The 25,573-nt window shown below is 45.0% G+C and overlaps 2 protein-coding genes across 3 annotated transcripts in view; one reads left to right on the top strand and one right to left on the bottom strand.

Annotated features, from left to right (window-relative positions):
- Nucleotides 1-210: 210 nt before the first annotated feature.
- GZF1 (GDNF inducible zinc finger protein 1) lies at nucleotides 211-13,782 on the top strand. Its single transcript, XM_075925728.2, has 6 exons — nucleotides 211-339; nucleotides 2,515-3,881; nucleotides 7,423-7,517; nucleotides 9,018-9,185; nucleotides 10,166-10,323; nucleotides 10,973-13,782. Exons 2-6 carry the CDS (start codon nucleotides 2,536-2,538, stop codon nucleotides 11,327-11,329), a joined length of 2,124 nt encoding a protein of 707 aa, XP_075781843.1. The 5' UTR covers nucleotides 211-339; nucleotides 2,515-2,535; the 3' UTR covers nucleotides 11,330-13,782.
- Nucleotides 13,783-14,826: 1,044 nt separating this feature from the next.
- Nucleotides 14,827-25,573, bottom strand: part of NAPB (NSF attachment protein beta) — a 36,853-nt gene continuing 26,106 nt past the window's right edge. For both annotated transcript variants that reach the window (XM_075925729.2, XM_075925730.2), the window contains 4 exons: nucleotides 24,992-25,096; nucleotides 21,243-21,311; nucleotides 19,794-19,844; nucleotides 14,827-18,053 (listed from right to left, as the gene is read on the bottom strand). In XM_075925729.2, coding sequence (XP_075781844.2) covers nucleotides 17,949-18,053; nucleotides 19,794-19,844; nucleotides 21,243-21,311; nucleotides 24,992-25,096 — 330 coding nt within the window. In that variant the 3' untranslated portion in view covers nucleotides 14,827-17,948. The remainder of the gene's footprint in view (nucleotides 18,054-19,793; nucleotides 19,845-21,242; nucleotides 21,312-24,991; nucleotides 25,097-25,573) is intronic.

The raw sequence follows: 25,573 nt of genomic DNA, 5'->3' as shown, positions 1-25,573 counted from the left end.
CCCCCCCCCCGTCTGCAGGCCTGCTGGGGGAGGGGCAGGGTGAGCACTGACTGCGAGTCATGGGGGGGGAGGGTTCAAGCGTTGCCAGGCAACCGCGCGACGCCAGGGGGAGCCCCCTGGAGGGCGGCCCGACGCCACTTCCGCCCGCTCCCTGGCCGCTCGCGTCATCACTCTGCGCCGCCCGACGTCCTATTGGGCTCGAGCCGGGAGGCGGCGCCGCGTGGTCTCGTGACTCCGTGGCCGTTGCCGGAAGTGGCTGGGTCCGGCTGACTGGGGGGGGGTGGAGCGCTCGCGAGCGCCCAGCGCTTCCGGCCGTCGCGCGGGGCCAGGGGCTGAACGGTGAGTAAGCGGGGAGTCCCCCCCCCCCCACAGCCCCGCCCCCCCGATCCCCGCTGCGGGAGCCCCACAGATTCCCTCCCCCCATGGGTCTCTGCTTCCCCTCCCCCCACAGATCCCCGCCGCCCCCGGGGGTGGCTGAGCCCCACAGCGCTGCTCCACGGGGCCCCCCATCCCCCCATTCACGGGCTCCACACAGCCCCTCCCCTCACACAGACCTCGGCCCCCCCCCGGGTGGGGGGGGGACCCCCGGACCCCTGCCCCGCTTTGGTGAGCCCCAAGAGTTTCCTTCCCCAGAGGGGTGGGAACTGCCCTGTGGACACTTCCTCCCCAGGGAGGGTGGCGGGGGGGTTGATCCTGCGCACACTCACAGAACAGTACGGGGGGCAGGTCCTGGACACAGGCGTTAGGGATGTGAAGAGTTGACTGGTTACCCAGGAAGCAATTTACTTTACCATCATGCTACCAGGGCAACCGGTTAATTGGTGGCCCGGAACGGCCTGGTTGGAGCAGCCCCCTGCCCATGGTGTGCCCTGCCCGGCGGTTGAAGCAGCCCCTGCCATGCAATCCTGGATAAAAGGGATACAGTTTAATCAGTTAATTTTTTAAAGGGGATTTTACATCCCTAATAGATACCCCCTTGCGGAGGTGTGATGGTTGAGGATGAGGCTTTCCCCTCTCGTGACTGAGCATTGCCCTGTACATCCCCTCACATCCAATATCTCTTAGGGTTGTTGGCGTCACCATGTATGATGTAGTTGTGCCACAGATGGGATGCTGACAGTGCTAGTGTTGCATGTGGTGAGATTAGTGTAAATATGAAGGATAATGAAGTCCTTTTTGATCCAGTTTGATGAGGTGACATAGCAACACTCCATTACACTATCATGCAGGAGCCTAGCCTATTGGCCAAGCTTCCATGAGTATCAGTCTGATAACTTCAGTGTTTCTCTGATCCCATCCCTCCAACACTGTTACCTGGGCTTCACATGTTTGCTTTATCTCTCATCTAAACTTGATGCCATTCTTCTGCTCCAGTGGCCATCCTACTGTGCCTCTCAAATTATAATTGTCACTTTAGTCATACTGTATCATGCCTAACAAAACAGGTTTTCTTGTCTTTGTTTTGTCAGGCATTACATATACTTGTGTAGCCAAGAGGGGGGAACCATAAACTACTACTGACACAAAAAAGGGGGCATGCTGAAATAGGTTTGAGACCCATTCTCTATTCGCTGCCGTTTTAGTATGACGTGACTTGAATACCAGATTGCTGGCCCTACGTAAGAATATGGTCCCCAGTCCTCCAAGCTGCTTTATGTGGGCAGACTCCCTGGGCCCACTCAGAGCAGTTTGCAGGCATCAGTGACATAGCATCTTTTTTTTTCTTTTTTTTTTTTTAAGAGAAATACATATGGATGTTTCTGTTGGCACAGATATGTGCTTAAAGCAGAGAATGCAGCTAGCAGTTTGAATGTGTGTGTCATCCACTGGAATTGAAAGCCTTTCCTTGCAATATGTTCCTTATTGTATGCATAAAATTGTTTCCTGTTTGAACAAATTCCACTTGAGTAGAAGATCAGTGCTATGAGAATGAGTGCATTCTGCATCTTGACGGTAGTTCTTAGTGTTGTGCTAAATCTGATATGAGAGGAAAGAGAAAATATGTCTGGAATAAATAGAGAAGTGGAAATTGAATTTAGCCACCTACACTCCATTGTTTATGCTTGGTAAACGATGTGAATCTATAGTAGGCCTTGCACGAAACAGGCCAATCATAAAAACATAAGAGCTGCCATACCAGGTCAGACCATGATCCATAACCCTGTTGTTTTAGAATAGTTTCTCCAATTTGTGGAAATAAATAATTAGCTTCTCTCTTTTATGGTCTCATTGACATTTCTGTTTTGAGATCTTCATCCAGCTTTTGTTAAAACTCCTGGAACTACTATTTAGCACTTTAAGTGTGCTAATCGCTAATTACTTTCTATGAATGGCTATTAGCATGTTTCTAAATAGTTTCAGGATTAAATGAGACTCTTGGCTTCACGCCAGATTTTTCAAAAGTGCTTTTCTGAAAAATCTGGCCACTTTATTAAGGTGCCAAAATGGGAGTTAGGCTTTTAAGTTTTGTTGGTTTTTCCATGACAGGCAATTAACATGTGATGTTGTTAACAGCTGTTTGCAGAAAGAAGAAAGATGGAAAGTAATGCAGTTTTGCTAGAGTCAAAGTCCTCGCCAATAAACCTTCTGAACGAAATGCACCAGCTGCGTCTTCTGGGCCATTTTTGTGATGTAACGGTTAGTGTGGAATATCAAGGAGTCAGGGGAGAGTTTGTTGCTCACAAAGCTGTATTGGCAGCAACAAGCAAGTTTTTCAAGGATGTGTTTCTTAATGAAAAGAGCATGGATGGCCTAAGGACAAATGTGTTCTTGAATGAGGTCCAGGTAGCTGATTTTGCTTCATTTCTGGAGTTTGTCTACACTGCCAAGGTAGAAGTGGAGGAAGACCGAGTGCAACGTATGCTGGACATAGCTGAAAAGCTTAAGTGCTTGGACCTGTCTGAAACCTGTTTTCAGCTGAAGAAGCAGATGCTTGAATCAGTGTTGTTGGAGCTGCAAAATTTCTCTGAAGCACAAGATGCTGAAGAGGACAGTGGGACCCAATCAGATGCTTTACTTGAGTTGAAAACAACTGTTGTGGCAGAAGGTGACTGTGTAGACTATCCCCCTGATTCTCCCAGTTCCCCCATGGGAAGACCCAGCTATGGCATGTCTCCTGAGAGGCCAGCTTCCAAATCAAAGGAGAAGGTCGACAAGAAAAAAGAAACCATGAAGCCTCCCTATGCCAAAATCAGAAGAGCCAGTGGGAGGCTGGCTGGGAGGAAAGTATTTGTAGAAATCCCCAAGAAGAAGTACACAAGGCGGTTGAGAGAGCAACAGAAGGATGCAGAGGAAGCTACTGAAGAGAACAAGTTCCTGATAGACCAAAGCATGCTTACTGTGGAGAAGGAAGAGGGCCAAGAAGAGAACAGCGTGAAGCCTGAGAATGAAGAGTGGAATGGCATCTTTGAATCAGAAGAAAGCTTTAAAAAACTGGAGGAGGAGAAGAAGAAACGAGGTGGCAACTTCAAATGCAGCACCTGCAAGAAGGAATTTCTGTATGAGAAGAGCTTCCTCAAGCACATAAAGCACAGTCACGGCATCGCAGCTGAAATCATTTACCGGTGTGAAACATGCAGTCAGACCTTTGCCAACCGGTGCAATTTAAAAAGCCACCAACGCCACGTCCACACCAGTGAGCGCCACTTCCCTTGTGAACTCTGTGGTAAGAAGTTCAAGAGGAAGAAGGACGTCAAGAGGCACATTCTCCAGGTTCATGAGGGTGGTGGGGAGCGTCATCAGTGCCAACAGTGTGGAAAGGGTTTGAGCTCCAAAACTGCCTTGAGGCTTCATGAAAGGACGCATACAGGCGACAAGCCTTATGGGTGCACAGAGTGTGAGGCTAAATTTTCTCAGCCTTCTGCACTTAAAACACACATGAGGTATGAACAGACTTAACTGGCCTTGCTAGATTCTGGTGGGAAAGGTAAAATCCACTGAAAGTCGTCCTGAACCCTCAAGTAGAGTGGAATTTAAAAGCAGAGTGACTGGGAGGTTTCAATAGATCCCTTTTCAGAGTGTTTTCTTTCTGGTTAGGGGAGCAGCATCATTTAATCTAAGCCCAAGATATAGGTTTAGGCCCTAATTCAGCAAACACTTAAACACATAATTTTACTCATGTGAGTACAGTAAAATTCCAATAGTCCGGCATCCAATAGTCCGGCACTCCTGATAGTCCGGCATCAAAATGGCAAGAGCCTAGTGAGTGAGCTTCGGCAAAAAATGAGTCACAAGGTAGCAGCAGCAGCAGCTGAACTGAGCAAAAAGGGTAAAAAAGGTTTAAAAAAACTAAAACATTATAGTATACTGTATACAGTATGTACAATAAAAAGGGCTAGGAACACTTTATATATATAATCAGTTTATAGTACCTCCTGATAGTCCGGCATATCTGATAATCCGGCACCACCTAGGTCCCATAGGTTCCGGATTATCGGAAGTCTACTGTAGTTGCATTGAAATCAGTGGGACTGCTCTCAGAAGTGAAACTACACACTTGCTCGAGTGTTTTCAGGTTTGGGGCCTTAGTTTTTTAATTGGCTTAAGAAATGCTAAAATGAATGGTAAAGTGTTATGCAGCGAGAATGAACCTCTTTTTAAAAAAATAAGTAAATATTCCCTGTGGTGGATGTGACCCAAATAAAGTAGCATCAGCTTGGTGTGGGGGGAAAAAAACCAAGAAGAAATGTAATAGAAACAAACCAGTCTGGTGTCACTGTTCAAGGAGAACTCCATGCAGACAGTAGACACAGAGCAGGAATGAGGAGGACTGTAGTAAGAAAGCTAAATATTTATATAGAGCTTAGAAAATGAGCACATAGCGCCTTTACAAATGGGGCACATGAAGTCCATGGGAGTTGCATGTCTGGGAGGGCAAATTTGTCTCATTTGGGGATTGAGGCTGCAAGGTGCTGAGTTGCTGTGTCCCTGATGCTTAAGTGTGTGTATAAAGCAGAGAGAATTACTTGTTCTTAAACTTAAGTATACGTGTAAATGTTCTGTAGGATTGGGGCCTTGCAGAATCAGCCCCTCACTAACCCTCCGAGCACACTGAGGGAGGGTAAGTGTGGGGAACATTCCCCCAGATGTCTTTTTCAGAGCCGGACCTAGAACTCTGGAGTATGCTGACCTCACTAGGCCACTCTCTCCTCTGAGGTATGAAGTTCATTAGATCTTAGTCTCTTAATCAAAGTGTACTTACTACATACAGACAGGATGCTTTCTGTCGTCATAGTCCCATTGAAATCATTGAGATTTCACAAGATAACAAACACTATGCCTCGTAGGAAGTATTAGCAGGATTGGGTCCTACAATGTTGTTACCAACGAGGGATGTTAAATTTTGATTAATCAATTAATCTAGTAGTTGATGGAATTTCCATTGACTACTCGATTAGTCGATAAGGGGGGCGCTCACTAACCCGCTGTGCCTCTCCCTCTGAAATGTACAGGAGCTGCCCACAGCTCTTGTATATTTCGGGTTCCCTCTGCCTCTCTCCTTTTGAAAAGTACAGGAGCTGCCTGCAGCTCTTGTATATTTCACAGGGAGAGACTCTGGGCTTTCTCTGCCTTTGAAAGGGACAGAAGAACTGCTGCTTCTCTCTCTTCTCTCTTTTGAAATGTACAAGAGCTGTGGGCAGCTCCTGTACATTTCAAAGGGAGAGAGGTATCAGGGCCAGAGAGGTGGTTTCCCCTCTGTGCCTCTTCCTTTGAAATGTACAAGAGCTGCAGACAGGAGAGGAGCAGCAGTGGGATCAGCGTGAGCAGGACTCTTTCAATCCCTGCTCGTGCTGTTTCCCTGCTGCCCCCTGTCTCCCCTTTCCCCTGCGGAAACATTGCTGGGCTGGGGGGGACCGGCTTTTAAGCCAGCTCCCCCCAGCACTGACTTGTGCTCCCTCCTCCTTGCTGCCTCTTTTTGATAGAAGCTGCATGGGGAGCGGAGGGGGGAGCAACTAGTCGCGTTCCTACTCAAACTACCTAATAAGAATTTGCGTATCGGGTAGTCGACTAGTCGCTTACATCCCTATTACCAACACAAATATGGAACTTTTTCAGTATCACCCTCTAAGTGTAGTGACCCCTGAAAGTCATTCAATGTTCAGGAAGATAAATGAGATTGCCCCTCTACCTTGGACAAATATGAATAGACAGTAAGGATGCTCTCTGTGAGGATTGTATTGTTTAAGCCTTGACAAGGTGCTCAGCATTGTATGTGTTATGCATATCAAGACAGTCCCTGTCCCAAGAGCTTATAGTCTAGAACAGTGTTTCCCAATTTAATTTGGCCATGGAACCCTTTTCATCTTAAAAGAATTTCAAGGAACCCTTAGGGTTGCCATGGTAACTTGTCAAGCAAAAAAAATATAAAAAAGCCCCACTGGAATTGGTTGAGTAAGTGGGTTCCGCGGAGTACCAGTTGGGAAACACTGCTCTAGAAGACAGACCTAGAAAGACAAGATGCTTGGAAGACCCAGAGGAAGAAGCTACTTTTAATGAAACAAATTTTTTTTCACTTTAATTTTCACATATAAGCTCCCCTGCTAATATTTAACTATGAGAACTGCTCATCTGGTATTTTTGTTCCTGCAGAGCTATTCAAAGAAGTCAAGTAAATCAAGTGTGAAGTTCATATGTAGGCAGGAAGTTAAAGGTAGATGCAGCTGAAATGCAGTTGTAGACCTGATCTTCCAAACTGCTCTGCATGGGCACAGGACTCCACCATGGAGATCTCACTGCAGAACTGAAGCTATAATAAGGAAAATGACTGGACTAAAAATGCAGTGCAGTTGTAGCCTGTCCCAGAATATTAGAAGGAGAAGGTGGTTGAGGTAAAATCTTTTACTGGACCATACTTCTGTTGGTGAGAGACAAGCTTATATAAAAATGGCATTTTCCTGTTCTGCTCCTTGTGTGTCCTCAGTCTGTGTCAGCCACGTACTTTGTGGAGCTGACAACTCTGCAGAGCCGGCACAGCTAGGATACAGCGAACCAAACTGTTCTGACTCAGTAATCATCTAGAAAGAATTGTTAGCCATTGATTGCAGAAAGTTTTATTGATGCTATCTGAGTCATAAGGATTACTGTTTGACTTTCTGATTCCAGGTGGAATTTAAAAAAAAACAGATTTTTAAAATTATAATTAGGTAACTATTTTTCCCTCTCCATTTTTATATTTGAAACACGTAAACATTCAGTAGAGATTTTTAAGCTTACCAAAAGTTCTTTGGCTCAAATATTTCTGGATCCTAATCCCAAATCCTGGCTGTCAGCACAGAATCTGGGCTAGATTAGAAAACCTTTAGCACTGAACTCCACAAGACCAAATGTTTTTAGTCCCAATTCAGAGGATAACCATACAATAAAAGTGATGAGTACTGTAGAAAGGAGAGAACCTTTCAGGTGAATGGTATTTTTTCATTTCAGAATCCACACTGGTGAAAAACCGTTTGTCTGTGATGAATGTGGTGCAAGATTTACACAAAATCACATGCTTATATATCATAAAAGATGTCACACAGGTAAGTTTCTTCTTTTGTTACACTCTTCCATGTAAAGGGGCGTTGGGTGCAAACTTTAGAACCTAACTGCTGTGGCTAGCATAATATATTCGTGACCTTAAAAGTACGGGCGGAGGAGGGAAGAGGCCAGGATTTTGTGAGTAATTGTCTTTACCCAGGGTGCCACGTTTTAGGAAACATACAAGAAGGGGTTACTTTTAATTAGCATTTTCTAAAGAAAAAACAAACACAAGACTTCAATAAAACACCAGCTGTATAAATAATTGCAGCCATCTGGACGCTGAGCAGAGTGGGAGCTACAGTATGAAGCACAAGTACATTTTTGTTGCGTATGCTGCTTTTCTGCATTGGAGTGAGACCATTTTTGAGAGAGGTGGGGGCGGGGGGGGGGGGAAATGCTTCACCCTTAACGTTTTCAGAGTTTACTGCTGTAAAAACAATTAAAATATGCCTTTATCAAAAATATTCTTCACAGGTTTACTGCCATTTAGTGTCGGCCTGCAGTATCATTTAAAAAGGAACTCTGAAGCCCATAATAAACCCAGTTATTTGACTGAATGATAGTAAAAGGCCCTTTTGTGTTTATTAAAGACTCATTCATGAGACACCTTTACACATTCTGCATTTTGCTCCCTTATTCCCCTGCATGGGCTGCCCACATCAGTGCTCTCTGATGGTGGGAGGGCAGTGGATAGAAGTGGACAAAACCTATTAAAGGAATTGGAAGTTTCCCATTGGCTTCAGTGGGCCAACTGGGGGGCTGATTTGGAAAGTCAGTCCCATTGTCAATAACTATAAAAGCAAAATCTGGACAGACATTGCGGGTAAACATGCAACAATTAACCTAAGAAACTTAATGTTCAAAGTGGCTTATTTTACTCTGGTATTGCCTGCTTCATACACTTACAGTTTAAATCAAATATGCTGGATTGACGTACCCACAAGGTTTATGTCATGTCTGGGGAATTTCCTCTTTTCCTTTTGCATTTCTTGTGGCAAAAATTTGCCAATGTAGCAAAAATCTCTCTATTCCCCGTGCTCATGGACTCTTCTGCCTGGCAGAAAGTGTAAAACTAGTGCCATGTTAACACAGGGAAACTTGCCTTATGCAACACTCAAACATCAGCTACTTATTGTAGTGGCCTTCTAATAAAGGTGAGCAGGACTGTGTTCAGAATAGGCCTAAGCCAAAGGCCTCCAATAACTCCCTCTAACTAAAGACTGCGGTGGGCTTTTCCTCAAGGCCTATGCATGCAGGTATTCTGGTGTGCAGTGAGAGGGGAGGTTACGTTCTGAGAGGGGTACCTCGTGCAGCTTTCTCAAACAGGCATGCTCTGTACCTGATTACACAGCTTGTGCTCCCGAGCTAGGCCCATTGGAATCCCTTTTAACATAGACATGCATTTAGTTTGTATAGAATAGCTCTGTGTTTGAATATGATGCCTAATAACATTCTAAAACACCTTCTTTTTTTCCTTCTCCAATTCACTCTGGCTGTAGGAGAAAGGCCTTTTATGTGTGAAACCTGTGGGAAGAGCTTTGCCTCTAAGGAGTACTTGAAGCACCATAATAGAATACATACTGGATCCAAGCCGTTTAAATGTGAAGTTTGCTTCAGAACATTTGCACAGAGGAATTCGCTTTACCAGCATATTAAAGTTCACACGGGTAGGAAAGACATTGATATGGCTTCCACCATAACATCAACTGTATCCATATCCGCCTCAGTTCTATTCCTGCTGAAATCTTCATCCACGTCTTATCTCCTCTCTTTTGTCTGTTGGAGTGTCTTTCTGAAGTCCTTCGCTTTCAGCACTGCAGCATAGTGCAGATGTCTCTGTCCAGCTTTGCTCATGTACAAAGTGCAGCGTAGTTGTTCCATCTCCACAGCAAGAGCCAGCTTAATATTGTCCATAGTTATAAAATTCTCCCTAGATTATCTTCAGCTATCTCAAAGACGCTGTCTACTTTCCTCCCCTCCACTTGTCTAGTGCTGGTCTCTTTGTGTCCCTGTACACTATCCTGCCATTGATGCTTCACCCCTATCTTGCCTGCTACCTGAGATACCAGGCTTGTATCTTCTACCTCATCACATGCACATCTTTTTTTCATATCTTCCAAAACCCTTTTCTTTTCCAGTGCTGTGGTTTAACCCTGTGGCTGTATCTCAGAATGCTTTACTGGGGTAAATAATACATCATGGATGGAAAATGCTTTAGACTAAAAGTGCATTTTACTTCTGAGTAGTATTGTGATCTGCTGTGGTAGATTTAAAGAGAGAAACCAGATGGTGGGATAAATCCCAGAATTCCTGCCCTAGTAAAATATTTTATACGGGTGAGTATGAAAACTCATGTACTTTAGACTGAAAGCTCAGTTGATGTCAGTGGTCCAATAGAGCTAAACTGGTTCACAGTAGCAAAGGATCTGCCTGTAAACCATAGACATGGTTTGTTTACTTACCTTAGATTTGTCGAGATAATTTTACGCAAACCTAAAATTCAGGGAAAGGTATTTTTATGCTTTCTGAAAGTGCCTGTACTTGCCTAATCAAATAACTATGGTGCGAGTGCCCCTATGAGATTACCAAAGGAGCAGCATGCAGGGTACAGCTGAGAGGTCAGTCTAACCCTGTGCTCTGATTTCAGGCGAACGGCCCTATTGTTGTGATCAGTGTGGCAAGCAGTTCACACAGCTCAATGCCTTGCAGCGCCACCATCGAATACATACCGGGGAGAAGCCATTCATGTGCAATGCGTGCGGGAGAACGTTCACGGATAAATCTACCCTGCGGCGGCACACTTCAGTAAGGATGGAGCCTCGCTGCACGCTCCCGTTATTTCCAGTGGGCCTTATCTTGCATTTCAGACATGGCCATGCACAATGGACCCGCCCTAGAAAAGGGGCTGTCGTCTTCCAAATTTCTGAGTGCACGCATTGTCCCATTCAGGCCAGCAGCTTTCCCAGGTTACAGACAAACTGATCTCACAGCAATCGCACACGGTGGGAGGGACAGTTCTTTTTCACTGACTCGCTATACGATCTTGGCACTGCCATGTCCCTGCAAAATGGAAGTGAGATGGCCCATCAGGGACCTGATTGGAGAACGCTGTTTCTCTACCTGCCCCTGGAACAAGCTACAGCAGCAATGGGGCTGCTGTTTTCCGCACAAGCGGACAATAGCTCAGGCCTGTACTCCCTGTCTCCAGACGCCTGCCATAGAAGTACACTTTGCTGACTCTGTGCCTGTGTGGGAATCCCCATGTAGGAGGTTATAGGAAGTCCCTCCTCCCTTTGCTGCTGCCTGAGCAGTATAAAAGCTGAGGAGCAGGGCACAGAATCTGCCCCGTTACCTTTAAACATTTTAGATCCTTGACTGGAAGATTCTGTAGAAATACCGAGTGTTGTCATTCTAAACAGCAAGTGCTGAAACTGTGTATTGTGTTTGGTTTTAGATACATGATAAGAATACACCCTGGAAGTCTTTCCTGGTTATTGTTGAAGGCGTTTCTAAGAACGATGAAGGTCACAAGACAGAGCTTCCCGATGAAGAGTATCACGTGTCACCAAAAATCTCAGAGAAGTTGCTGTCTTTTTCTGAAAACGGCCACTATCAAACCTTGACTGCTGTCCCGGGGGGTGTGACTGCACTGCATGACGGCAGCTCGACCACCGTGACAGACTGCAAATCAGATGGGACGGTGGGAGCCCAGGAAGCCCTCATAGCTACCACCTTAAGTGAGCTTACAGTACTCCACACACAGACAGATGCTATTCAGCCGCAGCTTCATGCTCTGGTGAATATGGAATGATTTGGTATTGTTCTCCAAGACTGTACCTCTAATAACTTCGGATTTGGCTAGTAACCTAGTGATGTAATTAGGAGACAGCATAGACCCAAAAGGAAGAGGGGCAAGTTGTGGACGACCTCTACGACATTTATCTCCCCCCATAAAACATCACAAATCTGTGATCTTCAGTTTGCATAGTCTAGCTGTAGCTCCTTTTCCAGCTGATAGTTATTATTCTACTTTATTAGTTTGATTTTTCTGTACCCTTTGTTATGAAAGTGTGAAATAATACAATCATTTCAGAGAGCAGTTATCCTCAAGCAGAGCATATGAAGATCTGCCATTGTTTTAATCTCTGGAAATCTGTCCAGGCAGTCTCCTCTTCGCTACCCTCCTACAAAGGTGTATGGTAAGCCTTTCTTCCTTTGGTTTGGATGGCATAAGTGCAGTTCCTTTAGAAAGGAGGGTGTGTGGGTTTTTTTGTTTTGTTTCATTTCCAATTTGATTCCACAACACGTGAACACAAATATTGTGGTGTTTCCGGGCCTAACAGTTAAATGGTTACATTTTCCTAGTAAAAGGCCATATGTAAAAAACCCAAACTTTTTAAATTTCATTTCAGGAAGTGTTTTAAATGTGGCTTTGCCAAAAATTCAAATAGAATGATTTTAGCTTTTGGAAAAACTAATGAGAGCAAGGTTTGGACATTCCGATAGTTCTTATTTTTCCATATAAAAAATGTGGAAATTGTAGGCTGTGGGTTTGGGTGTTGGAAGCAGACTGTGCTCTTCTAAAATAGCTCAGGTACTGTTAACTCACTCCAGTGAGTGTCAGTTGTGAATTAGCAGGGTAACTACTCTAGTGATTAACATAACTCACTAAAAAGTAAAGGTGTAAATTACTGCTTCATTATCACCAACTTTTGCACTAGCTTTGCACTCAATCTCTGATCTTGCAACTGGCTCTACTGGTCCCTATTAATTAATGTGGTTCTTGATGGATTCATTTGTGGGATTAGGGGTCTTGGTGTGCAGGAGGTCAGTGGAATCCATTAAGACAATTCTGGTAATTTCAGGCTCCAAATTTTACTTTGACATTTTTTTTACAAAACTTGTGAAGGAAGAACATTGTTGCTGTTATTTCAATAAGCCTTTTCTAAGAGTCAGTGTTGGAAATGCAACCACTGCAGCTTTGGGCTAGTGCTTGAAGGTGCTCAAACTGAGGCAAATGCCAAAAATAAATGACATCTGTGCTGAAGTTTATATTTTAAAAACATTTGTTTTCCTATTACAATGGTATTTAAAGTGAAAAAATTAATAGGAAGATACTGACAATGTGCCTTTTAAAGGGCCAGGAAGGTTGTGCTTGCTCCAAAATCCATTAAGGTGCAATAGGAGAGTTCCCATGGACTTCAGTGGACTTTTGGAGAGGCTTTTATGGGTTGGATGCTTCAAGCTATGCTTCCATGAATAATCTGATTGGTCCTTCTCATGGGTGTTGTGTTAAAAGAGATTGCAGGATCAGACCTTTCTTGGAATCTCCTATAGAAATCTAGTCAAGGTGTCAATTTTTGTCCTAATCCTTTTTACAATGAGACTAAGTTCCCTTTACTGCCTACAACAAAGTGGGATGTCTCTGTACAACTAATTTTTTTTCCATTGCAAGGGCTCACTTTCTGCGTTATTCTCAGTGAGGGAAAATGTAGACCTTAACTTATTTTGTGAGCACCTTCCATGTGTGGATGGATTTAACTGAGCAGAGGCTTGTTGTCACAATGGAAAATGCCTGAACAGTGGAGCCGGATTAGCCCCATAGTTTAGTTAGAAGCATTCAAAGATGATACTTTCAACAATTAAAACAGCTTCATCCCACTTGCCTTTTTTCAAAACTCAGAGGCAAAGCAGTTGCCTAGAAAAGGCACAACCCATTTTAAAGAGCTTTTATGAGCATTGGTCAAGTATCTTATTACTAATAGGGAGATTAACTGTTCCAAAATCTTAGCAGTCAATTTACAGCTGCTGAGGCTCTGCCTTTCTGCTGAAGGCTTCGTAACTTGGTATTTTCTTCAGAACCAGTGTGAGACAAGCTTGCTGGACGTTAAGCACAATCAAGTTTTGTGGCCCATTCTTAGAAGACTCACTGGTAGGCGAAGCAATAAAAATCACCTCTGGTCTTACAGTTCTGTTGTGGGTTTTTTAACCTTAAATGAGCTTCTGATGTTACCTTTGGCCCCTAGCTTGATCCAGGAAAAAGGATTAAAAAGAGCTTTCTAAGAAGTTATATTTGGCATATTTATTCAAAAATTGTGTTCATTTTGAGTGTTGAAGTTCACATGATTCCTAATGACCAATGTACAGTGTTTGTAGATATATTTAAATCCTGAGTATTAGTACCTGTAGACAGGGAAGAATTTTGTACTCCATGAATGTATCTGAGTGAGTAACCTGTATGAACTATTAAATCCTATTAAAATATTGAATGCGTACTTCCCTTTTTGTAAATGGCTTGCTTGAAGTACCAGATGGCCACCTCCCCCAGTGGGAATGATGCATGATACATTGCAGGGATCTTATGATTTTGAGGTAATTATAATAGCAGGCCCAGGGGATACACGGCCATGATTCTACAGAAGTTGCTCCTGATTATTTCATGACTTAAGCCTAATCATTCCACTGTTCAGTACTCTGTTTTGCTTACATATGGCTTGATTATTTCTGCAATCATTGTAATGTTATAATATGCATCAGAAAATTCTACTAGATTCATTTTCACACATGAACAAATCCTATTGTAGCCCTTCAGTTGTGCATGCAGTATTGAGTACTAAGGGACATGAGGCCCTCCCTTCTTGGTTAACTGGTCAATCCTGGCTAGTCCGTGTGGACAGTATTTCCCATAAGCCTGAATCAGCCCTAGCATGGGTGAAAGAGGAACCTGACAGCCTATCTAGGCAAAATTCAGTAGGACCAACTTGAAGGATTTCCTAAAAGTGAAATCTATCCACTACAACAGTGGTCCCCAACCTTTTGGGGCACCCGGGGGCAGGGCCACGGACAGTGCTGCTCCTGTTCTGCATGCCCATATGCTGCGCACCTGGGGCTGGCACCGCCCCTGTGCTGTGCACTCGGGGGCAGGGCCGGCCCCAATCACTCGGCAGGCGCACAGAAATGGCCCGGCGGGTGCCACGGCACTCGCGGGCACCATGTTGGGGACCACTGCACTACAAGCTACTCCGGGGCTCATGCCCATGAAAACACACCCTGTTTGCCTATGACACATCAGCTTAGAACAGTAATTCAACAGCTGATTGTTTACGTGAGTCTGGATGAGATAAATAATCACGTAGTGTCGTGTTGGTGGCAGTAGGGAAATTCAGTGCAGAGCATTCTGAAGATTTACACATGAACCATGCAGAAGGTGGAACCACTTGCTGCAGAGCACTCGCTGACAAAAGGGTCTCTTACCATTAACACAGCTCATGGCCACTGCTAGTCTACAGACAAGAATGCTCATTACAATTGCTTCACTTTCATTTTATTACTGTAGAATTCACACAATCTGTTCCTGCTAAGGCCATTTCATTATTAGTTTTCATAGTACAGATTCTTGACCCAGGGCAAGGAAAAATAACAGCCTGACAGTTTGCTCTGATTACATGATTTGAAAACTGGTATCACAGCTTACAGCAAATTATTACATTACAGATGACATGCTACTATACAAAATCACCAAGATTTGCAGTTAGACAAGACTACTACATTAGAGTGCATTAATAACGGCTTACAGACTAGTACATCGTTCTGTTACAGCAATAATTTATGCATACTATCATAATTGTGCAAAATACTGTGTTTCAGGTCCTGGAGAAATAAACCAGCCATGGAAAGTAAAATATAACTAGTGCCGACTTGTGTATGAAGTGTTGAATGTGGCTATTGTGTGTGGTGTTACCTGTGTAGATTTTCACTAAACTTGGCTAAACTGAGTTTTGTCTGATATAAATGTTCCTCTTTGCATAAGGAAAGTTTGAAAAAACAAATGCCTTTCTACAAAACAGCTTAACATCTCATTTCTTCTTAGACCAGAGCTTTTTCAAATATATAGGACTACTCTTAAGCCTTTTCTTTTCCCCTCTGGCTTGTCTTTGTAGAGGCACACCTTAAACTGAGTCAACACAACTGTAGCATTCAGGTGTGAAAAATCCAGCCCCTGAGCAAAGCTATGCTGTTCTAACCTCAGTTAAATCAATGGGAAAATGCATCTGTAAGCTTACATGCTAGTTCATGCCCAGGGCCATGGTTTTGTACCCTGACAGAAAAACCCCTTCCAGAGCTGCAAGCTGCACCCACACTACAGGAGTATGCTGGCATATCTGTTAAAGAAAAGTTGGCTTTGTACAGGAGTGTTCCCTAAAGGGAGGCCCAAGTGAGTCATTTCTAATTAGATCAGCCAAGCTAAGCAAATGTTAATCGCACAAGAAGTTGCAGCTTTTTAACACTTCCCACCCTATTGGAGTCTGTTTCTTATCAGAGCCAGCTCCTCCCATTTCCCCTATGTCTCATTGAAGCCACACATCTCCATCCAACAAACCAAGCAAGTTTTTCCTAAGAAGCTTTTTAAATTCTTGAGGGGGGAGGAAACAATTTTGTCCAATTTCAACGAATGCCAATAGTGCTGTTTATTTCAATTACAAGAAAAGCCAAACTCCCTACACAGCACAGAGCTGAAAGCAGGGGTAGATCCCTTCCTGGAATCATTTACAAACACATCTAGAAAACAACATGGAAGAAAGTTTAAACTGACTGATGTAAGTCAATGAACTTAAACAGCAAGTAGTCCTACGGGACAGAGACTAACAAGCTACATTTTTTGTTAGTCTCTAAGGTGCTGCAGGACTACTTGCTGTTTTTTAAGTTTTTCAGTTACAGACTAACATGGCTGTCCCTCTGAAACATAAGTCAATGCAACCATGTTCTTTCCTGGAATTTATGATTATCACTTGATATTTTCTGTAAACAAATGTGTGTGCTGTTTGCTAGGATTACTACGTACCCATACTTTTACTGTGTGTCAGGCAATATAGCCACTCAGTTCCATTTTATTAAGGAAAGCTAGAAGCACAGGAAAAAAAATAGATATTCTTAAAAATGAAAGTCAGTTAGTACCCTGTTTGGGCAGGTCTTTCCTCCACAAGAGAGCAAAAACCAACCTAGACCATAGATAGCTGCACAGTACAGGTACCAAACTATGGGATAGTAGTGTTTTCCTATTTTATGAGTATCCAATATTTAAAAGCTCAAATGACAAGAAGCATTTATACAAAATAAAACCAGTAGCCTTTCACTACCTAAGCAGCACTGGTGATATAAAAATTAAATCATTTCTACATCTTACTGGAATTGCACTGAAATATTAAGCCACAACACTGAAACTGCAATGGTCATGAATATACCTCACTTTGATATATTTAATATAGGTAGCTTGTCTATCTCCATTGAAACTAGGCTAGGCACATACAAACAGAAATTAGGATTCACAGATGTTCTTCAAGATCATTGTATGTGATTTTTATTTTCTACATAGTTTTAAAGCAAGCCTGGGCAAGCTGTTGTCCAGCAGTGCTGAAAAGGTGTATCTTAAGCTAAGAGCAAGTCTAATTCAGTCACTACACCGCATACCATTGACACAGACTTGCCAACAGCACCAAGGTAACGAAATAGTGTTCTGGCACATACAAAAAACCTGCAGCAAAGACAATAGCAGGAACTTACGTAAATGAAAGGTTAGAAAAATATATTATTACCTGTTAAAGTCATCTTAGGGCAGGAGAGATGGTATACACCAAAAAATAAAATGAGCGGAAAAAACATATCCAAGGGAAAAAAATAGAAGAAACTTAAATGTTATATATATTTCTTAAACAGAAAAATATATAAGCTAGGTCCTAGTTAATGAGTGTTTTGGGGAGAAGGTAATTTACATTATAAGCGGACCCCCTCCCACACACACATGAAGATTAATGTTTTTAGACCCAGATCATTATGTATTTATTCATGCACACATGTATCTGTAGAGTATGTACACAGACACACATGCATACTGTATATAAAAATCATAAGCTTTTCACTACCATCATTAAAATAGCTTTATCATTTTAAAAACAAAAGTCTACATAGAGAAAGGTCCATTAAAAACATAAAACTCTAGCAATATAGCATTAGATCAGAAAATACTGTGTACTGTATGTCATATTTACAAGCATGGATCAAAGGTGTGGAAGACAATGAGCTAGGAGAGAAATGGCAGCAAAACGAAAATTAAAAATGAAAGACTTCTGGCTCACCAGCTACCAAAAAATATATTTTTGCCACAAGCATTTCTTTCACTGATTTCAACAGTCTAGTGAATCCCGCTATTGCTCTCACATATGGAAGATCTCTTAGCAACACCTAGGGGTATCAATTCTCATCCATCCAGGTCATCAAAAAGACACCAGGATACTAACAATACACGTCATTTGGTTCATAAGCAACAAAATTAAGCTAGACATATCGTTAAGTATCCCATAATGGTCCCTGGCCATTACACAAAAACAGATTATTTAGGAGTTAGGCTGCATGCCATATATACCATAAATAATTCACTTCAGGTCTCCATCACCATCTCCTTGGACTGACTTTTTGATGCGAAGCAACATAGTGGTAAGCCATTGATCCAAGCGAGATATTGAGTCAAATTCCTTAACCTAAGTGGAAGGAAGTTGAACACGGTTTAACAGAGGGCAAACTGGAACATGCCATCACTACCCCAACAGTAAATTATGTGCTACAATTCATTTGCTGGTCATTTCTGTTATTCCTTAAGCCAGTGATACATGTAGTAAAGGGCTGATCCAAAGCTCACTACAATCAGTGGGAGTTTCTAATATAAAAATCTAAGAGAGCAGGACACTGCTTCAGCGTAGAAAGCCGTGGCACATTAGCACCACCTCTGAGAGAGAGGAGGAGAGAGTTTGTGGCAACCCCCTGCCCCAGTGCTCTTCCTCTCTTGCTATTGGCCTTTTCAGGGCAAGATAAAACGATCATGGAGGATACCCTGTAGTTCACTCTCCTAGATCAAGCAAAACAGACCAGGATTGTTGGAAAAAAAGGGAAGAAGGAACTGGAGTGGGGAGCAGAGACCTCAAAATGCAGTGATGACCAGTAGGAGAACTGGTCATTTAAAAAAACCTCACCCAAGTCTCTATGTATTTCAGTGGAACTTAAGCATGTGCTTAAGGGCTTTGCTGATGTGGGGCAGTTTGCTGAACAGGGACCTTTTTACATTTTCAGCTGCTTTGTACTGCTGCACTAATACGAAGCACCGAGTACACACGTGAAGACCTAGAGATGTTTAAGCTTTTAGGACCTGATCTGCTACTACTAGGGATGTTAAATTTAATCAACTAGTCGAATAGTCGATGGAATTTGCATTGACTATTCAAAAAGGGCGCCTCCGCCTTTAAAATGTAGCGAGAGCCCTGCCGGCTCCTGTTACATTTCAAAGGTGGAAACACCGCAGGGAGCATAGAGTCAGCAGGGGACTGCTTGAGTCCCCCGCTGGCCCTGTGCTCCCTGCGCACTTTGCTTTTGAAATGTACAAGAGCCCTGCTCTTGCTACGTTTCGAAGGCGGAAGTGCCACCAGTTCCCCGCTGCGCCCCTGCCCCGCCCCACGGAGATGCTGCAGGGGAGAACCAGCTTTTAAGCTCCTGCTCCCCCCCAGCTGCCTCTCTCTGACAGAGGCATCAAGGGGGGGAGGGAGCGACTTATCAGATAGTGGATTAGTCACTTACTAAAATCAGGGTAGTAGCTAGGGATGTGTTACCCAGTACCGAATTATGCCTTAGATTATAAACTCTGCCAGGTCCTCAGGACAGAGACAGTAGCCTGAATTTTCACATACACTTAGGCCAGGGGTCCCCAACGTGGTACCTGTGGGTGCCATGGTGCCCGCCAGGGCATTTATGTGCGCCCGCCAACTGATCTGGGCCGGCGCATGCACGGCTCCTGCCCCGGGCGCGTGGCGTATGCACAGCTCCTGCCCTGGGCACATGGGTGGTGCCGGCCCTGGGTGCGCAGCACATGGGCAGCCCCGCCCTCGGACGCGTGGCACGTGAGCAGCCCCGCCCCCGGATGTCCGACACGTGAGTGGCCCCGCCCCCGGGCGCCCAGCAGCCCCGAAAGGTTGGGGACCACTGACTTAGGCCATTGCTCCAGAAGGGTAAACAGAGCAGCGTTAAGTGGGAATCGGGGTCTTTGCCTGGGTGTTTCATACAGCACTGAGGATGCTAACAGTGCAAAGAACAACAATGCCCAGGAACTCTCGTGCAAATAACCGAGCGGACAAAATTAGCATGCAAAAATGGAGACTAGAGGGAGGCTTCTTTGAACTTTGGTCCGGGAATAGTGCGCCACAAATGCCTCAGGGTACGGCTTGACTACTTACGGCCTCAGTGTACGCATCACAGTTTTGGTCCTCATGAGCTTCCAGCAGCTTCTACCAGAATTAGAGGCAAGGGTTATACTTTAGTATGGGAAATGTATCACTTCCATTCCCAGCATCAGATTGTGCACATGCTAGTCTGAGTACTCCGTTACCCTGTGACAGCGGTTCTCAACCTTTCTAGCCTGGGGCCCACCCCGCCCAATGCAAACCTTTCCGCAGGCCACCAGCAAACCACCCATGACGACAAAATGCCTTCATGTCTCTCTAAATACCTTAAATAGTAAATGATTCATATTAGGCTACTGGAGCATAAAAACATAAATCTGCAGTTATAACATAAGAGGGCATATCACTGGTAAGAAATGAAATATTATTAATCTAAATCAAAATCTGTAAATAGAGTAAGTGCTCTAACTTTCTCATGTTAGTTTACCAAACTTCATTTTTAATCAAGTAAAATATTAATTTATGTCCAAAACAAAAGCTTTCAACATTGTCTTTATTTATAACGGGGGGGGGGGGGGGAGAACCTTTTTGGGGGTCGGCAGCCACTGACCCACAGAAAAATCAGTCAGAAGTCATACTCTCCTCCTGCTTCTGCCCCATGGGAGAGGAAGCATAGAAGGGAGGACAGAAGTTCAGGGCTCCCCACAGGCCAGATTAACTCTTCTGGGATCTCAGGGCTAGTAGATTTTTGTGGGCCGTTCCCCCAGGCTCTGGTGTGGGGCCAAAAATGAGGAGGGGGCTGCCAGGGATAGGGATTCTGGCTGTGATTCTGGCCAATAGGAGCACTTGGGAAAGCCTCCAGGCAAGCGGTTTCCTGCACTCCCCTTTTCCCAGCCAGCAGGAAGGGGAGCAGCTGGTTCCTCCAACGAGCCAGATTCAGGGTTCTCCCCCCCACACACACAGCAGGAAGCTAGCACTCCAACCACGTGAGGGGGAGTGCACAGGGCTGGAGTCCCAAGCCCACAGACTACCTGCAAGGTGGTTGGTCCATGGGGACCACACTTTGAGAACCACTGCACTATGATTTACGGATTATACCTAACACTCTTCTCCATCAACAAATGGAAAAAGATAACCAATGCGTGTGCTTCACGCAGCATGAGGAATTCCTGAACCTGTTAAATCCAGCAACGTACAGACAATGTATGGAACTATCCAATAAGCCCTTTGGATCTATTGCTATATTTGCTTATGTGTAATAAAATATGTACTTTCATTAAGATTAAGCTAGAGACAAATGATAATTATCTCACAAGTTAAACAAGTTCTGTACAATTCCAAGCCAGATATAAACTCATGTGGGCGCCCTCTAATGTACACAAATAATATGAACAGATCAACATACTATACGGTAAGGGAAAGATAGTAAAGTGCAGAGTTGTTTATTTTCTGACAAATGACTCAACTTTCAGGGTAACTATATTTAACATCAGTTCGACTTACTTTCACTAGCTTGCACTCTCTTGAATCTGTGAATGCTGGAAACATTTCTTCATACTTCTCAAGAGCAAGCTGAAACAGAGAAGTTAAAATTACTAGAAAAAGCAAGCACTGGGTTTCAGCCAAATGCAAGAGTTATTCACCTGGGGTATGTCTACACTACCCCGCTAGTTCGAACTAGCGGGGGTAATGTAGTCACCCACAGTTGCAAATGAAGCCCGGGATTTGAATTTCCCGGGCTTCATTTGCATGAAGCCGGCCGGCGCCATTTTTAAATGCCGGCTAGTTCGAACCCCGTGCTGCGCGGCTACACGCAGTAGCTAGTTCGGATTAGGCTTCCACGAGGCGTACAGCTAGTTCGGATCAGAAGCCTAATCCGAACTAGCTACTCCGTGCCGCGTGTAGCCGCGCGGCACGGGGTTTGAACTAGCCAGCATTTAAAAATGGCGCCGGCCGGCTTCATGCAAATGAAGCCCGGGAAATTCAAATCCCGGGCTTCATTTGCAACTGTGGATGACTACATTACCCCTGGTCATACCCCTGGTCACTGTCTTTATATAACCTCACCCTAACACACTGCAACAAACAGCCTAACACAACAGATTCCAGTAAAATCTCAAGCACACAAAGAAATTTAAGGCCCAAGCTTGGTCTTTGCCTAACGGAGAATGTTAGGAGGCAAAATAACGGGCTAGAAGGCTGATTTCAGTCTGAAGCCCCCTTGTTGCGACAGGTGATGCTCCTGCCCTGCCTCATCGTACAGCCTCTAATAAGACTATCCTTTTCCACCTAACCTTACTGACATTTCTACAGTGGGCGGTTGGGGGAGGGGAATGTCTGCTGTTTGAGGGAGGAAGCCGGAAAGGAGAGTTTGGATCTAGATCCACATTTTGTTCAACATCTTTATTAATGACCTGGATGGGGGGACGGACTGCACCCTCAGCAAGTTTGCAGATGACACCAGGAGCAGCCTGAGACCGGCTGTAGTAGCTGGCACCCCAGGCAGAAGGCGCGATTGGCGCCTCTGCCTGCACGGCTGTCAATGGCCGTGACATAATAATGGGACGCCCAGGTGCCTTGTGATGCCGTCATCGGGCGCCTAGTCTGCCTAGGCTCACGGGCCGCCCCTGGATGACACTAAAACTAGGGAGAGAGGTAGATACACTGGAGGGCAGGGATAGGGTCCAGAGTGACCTAGACAGAAATAGAGGATTGGGCCGCAAGAAATCTGATGAGGTTCAACAAGGACAAGTGCAGAGTCCTGCACTTGCGACTGAAGAATCCCAAGTATTGTTACAGGCTGGGGACCGACTGGCTAAGTAGCAGTTCAGCAGAAAAGGACCTGGGGGTTACAGTGTATGAGAAGCTGGATGTGAGTCAACAGTGTGCCCTTGTAGCCAAGAAGGTGAATGGCATATTAGGTTGCATTAGGAGGAGCATTGCCAGCAGATCTAGAGAAGTGATTATTCCTTTATTCAGCTCTGGTGAGGCCACACCTGGAGTAGTGTGTCCAGTTCCAGGCCCCTCCCCCTCCCTCTCCCCCCACTACAGAAAGGATGTGGACGCATTGGAGAGGGTCCAGCAGAGAGCAACCAAAATGATTCGGGGGCTGGAGCAAATGACCTACAAGGAGAGGCTGAGGGATTTGAGCTTATTTAGTCTGCAGAAGAGAAGAGTGAGGGGGAGTTGATGGCAGCCTTCAACTTCCTGAAGGGAGGTTCCAAAGAGGATGGAGAAAGGCTGTTCCCAGTAGTGACAGTTGGCAGAACAAGGAGCAATGGTCTCAAGTTACAGCGGGGGAGGTCTAGGTGGGATATTAGGAAAAACTATTTCCTTAGGAGGGTGGTGAAGCACTGGGATGGGTTATCTAGAGAGGGGGTGGCATCTCCATCCGTAGAGGTTTTTAAGTCTCGGCTTGACAAAGCCCTGGATGGGTTGATTTAGTTGGGACTGGTCCTTCTTTGGGCAGGGGGCTGGACTTGATGACCTTCTGAGGTCTCTTCCAGCCCTAGGATTCTAGGATTCAGAGAACTTTAAAAAAAAAAAAGAGAGAGAGAGACAGAGAGACAGACAGAGAGAGAGAGACCATTCCCCTTTCTTCCCTGTAAGATACTAGAAGAAACTAGAGACAACAGAGACTGCAAAGCTAAGGGAATGACTTGCACAGGAGAACAGACAGGCTTCCTCTGAAGCAGAAGCTAGGTCTGCTGTCGTCTGTTGTTTTTTCAGCTTGAATTGTGACTTTAAAGGGTTTCAGAACCTGACCTTTATTGCAGGTGCAAATCAGGTACCTATGGCCTGATCCAACACACAGAACTATTTGGACTGACTTAGCAGGCCGTGTGGGGCTGCCCCTGTCCACGGGGGGTCTGAGCTCCCCATGGTCAGGGGTTGCGCCGGCATCCTGGCTGCCCTCCAACATGTGCTCTTGCCTCTGTATCAGAGGCAGCATCACGGGGGGAAGGAAAGGGGAGAGGAACTAGCTTTTAAGCTGGCTCCCCTGAGCACCAATTCCCACCTCCCCTTCCCATTACTTCTGTGGGAGGCAACAAGGGGGGGGAAGGGGCAGGTGGCTCTGCAGAGCCAGTACCTGCAGAGAGCTGGCTTAAAAGCCGGCTCCCCGCGTGTACCAGCTCCCGCCTGCCCCCCTCACCCTCTGCGTGCAGAGGCAGCAGCACTGGGATGGGGGACAGGTGGCTCCATGGGCTCAGGTGCTTGTGAGGACCTTGCTTAAAAGCTGGTTCCTCACAGGCACCGGCTCCTGCCTCCCCTCCCCCCACCTTGCTGCCTTGGATACAGAGGCAGCGGAGGGGGAGGGGGGAAGGGGAGGTCATGTAGTCAATAGAATTAACCGATAAACCCTGGTTTACCGATTAATCATTTACACGACTATACGCCAACATCCGTCCTGCCTACAGAACAAAAAAAGCAATAGGCAGGATGGAAGTCAGCCCCCGAAAGGACTCCTGCAGTATTTTAAATCCTGTCCAAGATGGGTAATAGAAAGAGGCTCTTTGGAGAAGCTTAAATCGTGCCCTTATTATGAGATTGTGTCCACATGAAGACGGTTCTATTTTATGGCACCCGAGAGTTGATGGGCCTGATTTTAATACCTGCTTCCCTTTCTTTTGCAAATAATTGTCTGCGGAGATGAATGTGGTCATAGACACCTCTGCTTGATTTGCGGTACTGATCTCTCTACGCACCCTTGTCTGCTGCCGAAACAAACGGGGCCTCGGTTGCTGGCAAGAGTAAAAAGGGAATCTGCTTTGAGAAACAGGCCCCAGCTCAGCAACCATTCGTACAAAAATTAGGAAGTCAGTTGTTCTGAGAGAGTAGGAATGTACGGTTAGAATGGCAGATCCTATGGCAGAGGGCCCAGTTCCTAGCTGCATCACAACCCTGGTTTCCAGCAGTCCCGGCTGCACCCCAGCACCAGTTCTCAGCCGCCCCGGTTCCTGCTACAGTCCCGGCTATGCCTCAGTAGCCCTGACCCCGGCCAAGTGCCTGCCGCAGCAACAGTAAGACCCTACCGCTACTAATGGCTACCCGGTTAAAATGATGTAATTTTAATCGTTGAACTGTTTAAACAGTTTTGACCCATATTTGCATCCCTCCTGCATATCAACCGAAAATTTGTATTTCACACCCTCGCTGCAGAAAGGCAGGATCAGTCAGTCACATTAGCATTACTTCATGTTGCAAAGTTTCATCTAGATACATCCTAGAAAAATAGAGCAGAGGTCACTAACCTTCGCATTCAACTCATCCACAATAAAGTGGCAGAGAGCAGCTTTAAAAAAATACTCTTTTGCACTGTACTTGAGCAAAGGATTATCCATGGTATTTGTTCCAACCTAGACATAAAAAGTTAGAGTGACCGTCAGGTTATATTACATCTTTTCTTTGCAAGAACTAAAAACCCCCAGGTGATCAAAATGACATACAACAGCTCACACACGTTTAACAGACAGGATTAAAAACGTGCTACGAATACCAGATCCTAAGAAAAAGCAACAGCTCCAACGGGTTTCATCGAGTACAACAAAATTCCAACGTGAAACAAATCAGTACCAAATATTTCTATACATAAATCTAAGGGATTTACCCGGCCTTGCTTGGGTCCTTAACTCAAATAAGTTTTGTTTTCCTTCATTTAAATCATTGCTCTGGGCTGGGGATAAGGGGTTCAGTTTGAAGGCTGCCCAGGGACAGAGGGCAACCCCAGTCCTCTCTCACCGCAGCAGCATGGGGCCAAGTGAGACGCGCCTGTCCATTGCCACGGCAGCAGGCACCCCCGAGGGAGGAGTGCATGTCCCCCAGCTGGGGGGACA

Source organism: Pelodiscus sinensis, chromosome 3, assembly GCF_052426305.1.
Source record: "Pelodiscus sinensis isolate ZL-2025 chromosome 3, ASM5242630v1, whole genome shotgun sequence".
Classification (NCBI taxonomy): domain Eukaryota; kingdom Metazoa; phylum Chordata; order Testudines; family Trionychidae; genus Pelodiscus; species Pelodiscus sinensis.
The sequence above is the reverse complement of the archived record's forward strand: the minus strand, read 5'-3'. Positions and strand labels throughout refer to the sequence as shown.

Coding starts and splice junctions, on each gene's coding strand:
- GZF1 (XM_075925728.2), top strand. CDS start 2,536: ATGGAAAGTAATGCAGTTTTGCTAGAGTCAAAGTCCTCGCCAATAAAC. Junction 7,518..9,017: donor TCATAAAAGATGTCACACAG/GTAAGTTTCTTC, acceptor CTCTGGCTGTAG/GAGAAAGGCCTTTTATGTGT. Junction 10,324..10,972: donor CCCTGCGGCGGCACACTTCA/GTAAGGATGGAG, acceptor GTTTGGTTTTAG/ATACATGATAAGAATACACC.